General features: G+C 38.3%; 1 protein-coding gene across 1 annotated transcript in view; it reads right to left on the bottom strand.

The window, feature by feature from the left end:
• Positions 1-273: 273 nt before the first annotated feature.
• Positions 274-3,735, bottom strand: part of LOC107839800 (bifunctional endo-1,4-beta-xylanase XylA) — a 4,156-nt gene continuing 694 nt past the window's right edge. The window contains exon 2 of the mRNA XM_016683437.2: positions 274-1,789. Within this exon, the coding sequence (XP_016538923.1) occupies positions 627-1,789 (1,163 nt within the window). The 3' untranslated portion in view covers positions 274-626. The remainder of the gene's footprint in view (positions 1,790-3,735) is intronic.

The following is a 3,735-nucleotide window of genomic DNA, read 5'->3' as shown; positions in this document are numbered from 1 at the left end:
GACCATGACATCCAGTCTTAAGACTGGCGACATGCATCTAAACGGTTACCAAGGGTACAAGTCAACACCAGGCTAAAAGCACAAATTCCTCAAAGCATTTTATACCTGCTGCCTGTTGCCTGTTGCCAATTTCCAGAAAGGAAAATGTGAAATGTAAATAGATTTACAAGCTTACAGCATTTTTTTTTTTGAAACCGATGCTTAAAGCATTCTTTATATCAAAATTCTTTCATTTATAGTACACCAAGACATCAAAACCACTTATAGCAAAGGTACACGGCTTAACAACATGCATTTATCATTCATCTACAAACCTAACCAAGTATCCAGCCAGCAGGATATTTTCTATTTAAGCAAAAGATATAAATGAACTAGAAAAAGAGCTTTATGTTACAAATATTCTGCCTGATGCAATAAAGCATCCTCCTATTTCTCTGGATTCATAGGCACGAGAGAGCTGCCTTTTACAACCTGCTATTCTTCTCTACCATCCCCCTGCAAGATCATGGTTGCAACTGCTCCACCATTGAGCTCGGTAACACCCAATGATGTTAAATAACATACAAAAAGATCCCCAGAAGTGGGTCAACTATTCATTGAAAAAGGTAATGTAAGACGTTGGTCAACTAGTCATAAATGCTAAAAGTAACCCTTTTCTGTGGTTTTTCATCTCTCCAATTATACGCAGTCCTCTGCTCGTCACCTTGAAACCTTGAGCTTTTATAACTCAACATATGTTGCGAAGAACCTTCCCTCTTGCGCGAACCAGTATAAAAGGTTTTATCACCTCTTCTAGGTCTTCCAAAATCCACATTCCTCTCATTACTTTGCCTTGGTTGTCGCTGCCAATCCCAAGATGTGTACTCAGATTCTCCCCATCTTCTGTCTTTTGAGGTTGTTCCACCACCTCGACGAAGGTTCCTATTCCACTGAGAGCCATAGTCTGAATTCCACTGCTCATGCCCCCTAGTATTCCAACGGTTTCGACCCCAGGAACCAGTTCTATTATTAACCCATTCGTTTCCTTTAGCACCAGAAACATTTTCACTTCCTTGATACCACAAATTGTTATCAGCACAAGCATCATTCTCATATTTCCACCCTGTGCTCCAACCCCATGACTCATTTGCACAGCCTCCCCAGGCAGTGTCCTTCAAGGTCCCCTGGGTTTTAGGGCAATTCCTTTCCCATGGATCATTGTCTTTGATGTTTACAGGGTTATCCCATTCATTCCAAGTCTGCTCCACATCCTCAAAAGCTTTAGAGCCCTTCGCATTACCACTTTCCCAAGGATTTTCACCACTATCACCAGTTTTAGAGCCTTGCAAATTACCGCTTTCCCAAGGATTTTCATCATTATCACCAGTTTTAGAGTCCTGCACATTACCACTTTCCCAAGGATTTTCACCATTATCAGCAGCTTTATCCTCCCATATCAGGATGCCAGAAACTAAGTTGTTCTCAGATTTGACAGTGTTTGCAGCTTCAGGGTTAAAGTATTCTCTGTCCAAATCTAATATCAGCTCCGGATCGATAGTTGGGTCCCAATCAACTTTATCAATATACACATCTGGATTTGGAGGAGGACTCTGAGGGGGAAGACCACTTATCTCCGCCCAATATCTCTTTTTTGCATTGTTGAGTGCTTCTTCACCAGCAGAGTCGTCCCACTTAACCACATTATCATAACAGTGCATGTATGTTTTTGCATTCAGAACCTTGTGCCAAGGAATCCCAGCTGCTCTGCAAAAATCTATTTCCCATGATGGGACACTATTTTCCTGGATAGCTTTAAAAGAACAAAAAGAAGAAGTTATCAGATTTTGTAGATAATACAAGACTTGACAGAATCCAAGCAGATATGCAGATGATAAGACATGACAATATTTTATACAAAATAAACTTTTAATTTAAAAAGAAAACAGAAACTGAGGAAATAAATGAAGAGATGTATTTTATTAAAATGACAACATCCACAAGAATCAAAATTCCAAGCATGTAACAATTTTCTATTTCCTGTTTCAAAAATCAGTAGATAACGGACCAACCTTCTACTATCTCCACTTAAATGCCAAACTTAGTTCACCAGTTAGAATTCATATCATGACTTGTGCCTACAACAATCTCAAGCCCTACTGCCTTTGCTCTCGAACTAAAGCTCTGAGGCAGGAACATTCCTTGTATAAGAGATTAACTTATAGGACAATTATTCAGTGCTTGTTATTCTCCAAGTCAAAATAATGGAACATTTGAAACATGAACCAATTTACTTAACAGAAAAGGTATATACTGGCCCCCTATTTCAGATTCAGCTAGTTCCCCTCACAGAAATTCTCCTCCGTATTATTTATGGTACCCCAGACAAGCACCTCACATGCTTCTGGTTCATGTATTTACCTTCCTAGCTTAATTACGGTCCGTAAAGTGCTCATGACAGGCTTTGTAGCAACAACAGTCGCAAAAGATAAGAATGGCAAGCACACATTTCTGGAACACTAAGCCGATTCACATGCAAAATGTTAAAAAGAGAAAGGTCTTCTTAATAAACTAAATGGTAGAACAGTTTAATCATTAGACATGGGATCGAGTCCCAATTAAGGAGAGTGAGCCATTTTAAGTTCTTAGTTACAGCTTCACGGACTCATGAAACACAAGCTTAATTCTAATGATGATGATGACATAGAAACCAAAATATGGTTTAATCCACAGTATTAAGGAATAACTCCAAAAGTCTACTCAGATTTACTTTTGCTGTACATATCTTGCACTGTCTTACTAAAGTTCTCAGTGAACTCATTAACATCACTTAATATTCAAAAAAGAAAATATTAGAAGTTTTAAATACTAGCGAAGCTAGCCCTATTTTATTTTTTACTTTTAAAATCAGTACGACGAACACTATCTAAAAGAGTCTTGTGGTGGACTGATGGCCAAATATCACGGAGAGGAGAAAAAACAGTCAATCAAGTGTCTCCATTGGAAAAGTAACAACAATTCATTCCCAATAACAGTAAAATACAGCCACCAATTTCCATTAAAAAACATTTTTTTCCTTTTCCAAAACATCGTTCATATATATATATATATATGGTGTCAAGGCCAACTAATTCCACGTGATACCTGCCACCTCCCACCTCCCACCTCCCACCTCCCACCTCCCACCAACAAGAAGTACTAGGTAACTCTGTCCGCAAAAGCTAGGACAGATCATTCATTTATATACGACCAGAATGCGTTAAAGCCTCCGCCCAAAATAATAGTAAAAAACAAACAAACAGAATAAGAAGCGAAAAATGTGCAGCTTAACAATATCAACTTGGCATACCACGAATGAGGACGACCAATCACGTCTTCGTATTCAAACGTGTTTAATGATTCATAACGGAAACAAATCCCTCCTATGTGTTTATGATCGGATTCTATTTTAATTTCTCGATTTCATCTACTCGTGGGAATACCTCAATTTATTCCAATGTCGTGCTGTTGGTGTACTAGGTTCGACAATAAACTCAAGAGTATAAACTAGTTATTTTCAAAAGTAATACTTAATGCTTCGATTGAATGAGTTTTTAAAGCATCCAGGAACCCCCAAAAAACACAGATGACTATTTTCATCAAATAAAACATTAAAGCTGGTTCTTTAATGAATCCTCTCCATCAGGAGGACTGCTACAAAAAGGTTGATTGGTGCACGTGGTTACAGATTGAGTAATCCATGTTCTAGAAATCCTAGAT

This window comes from Capsicum annuum, chromosome 1 (genome assembly GCF_002878395.1).
Source record: "Capsicum annuum cultivar UCD-10X-F1 chromosome 1, UCD10Xv1.1, whole genome shotgun sequence".
NCBI classification, from domain to species: Eukaryota; Viridiplantae; Streptophyta; class Magnoliopsida; order Solanales; family Solanaceae; genus Capsicum; species Capsicum annuum.
This window is presented reverse-complemented; position numbering and strand designations above follow the sequence as displayed.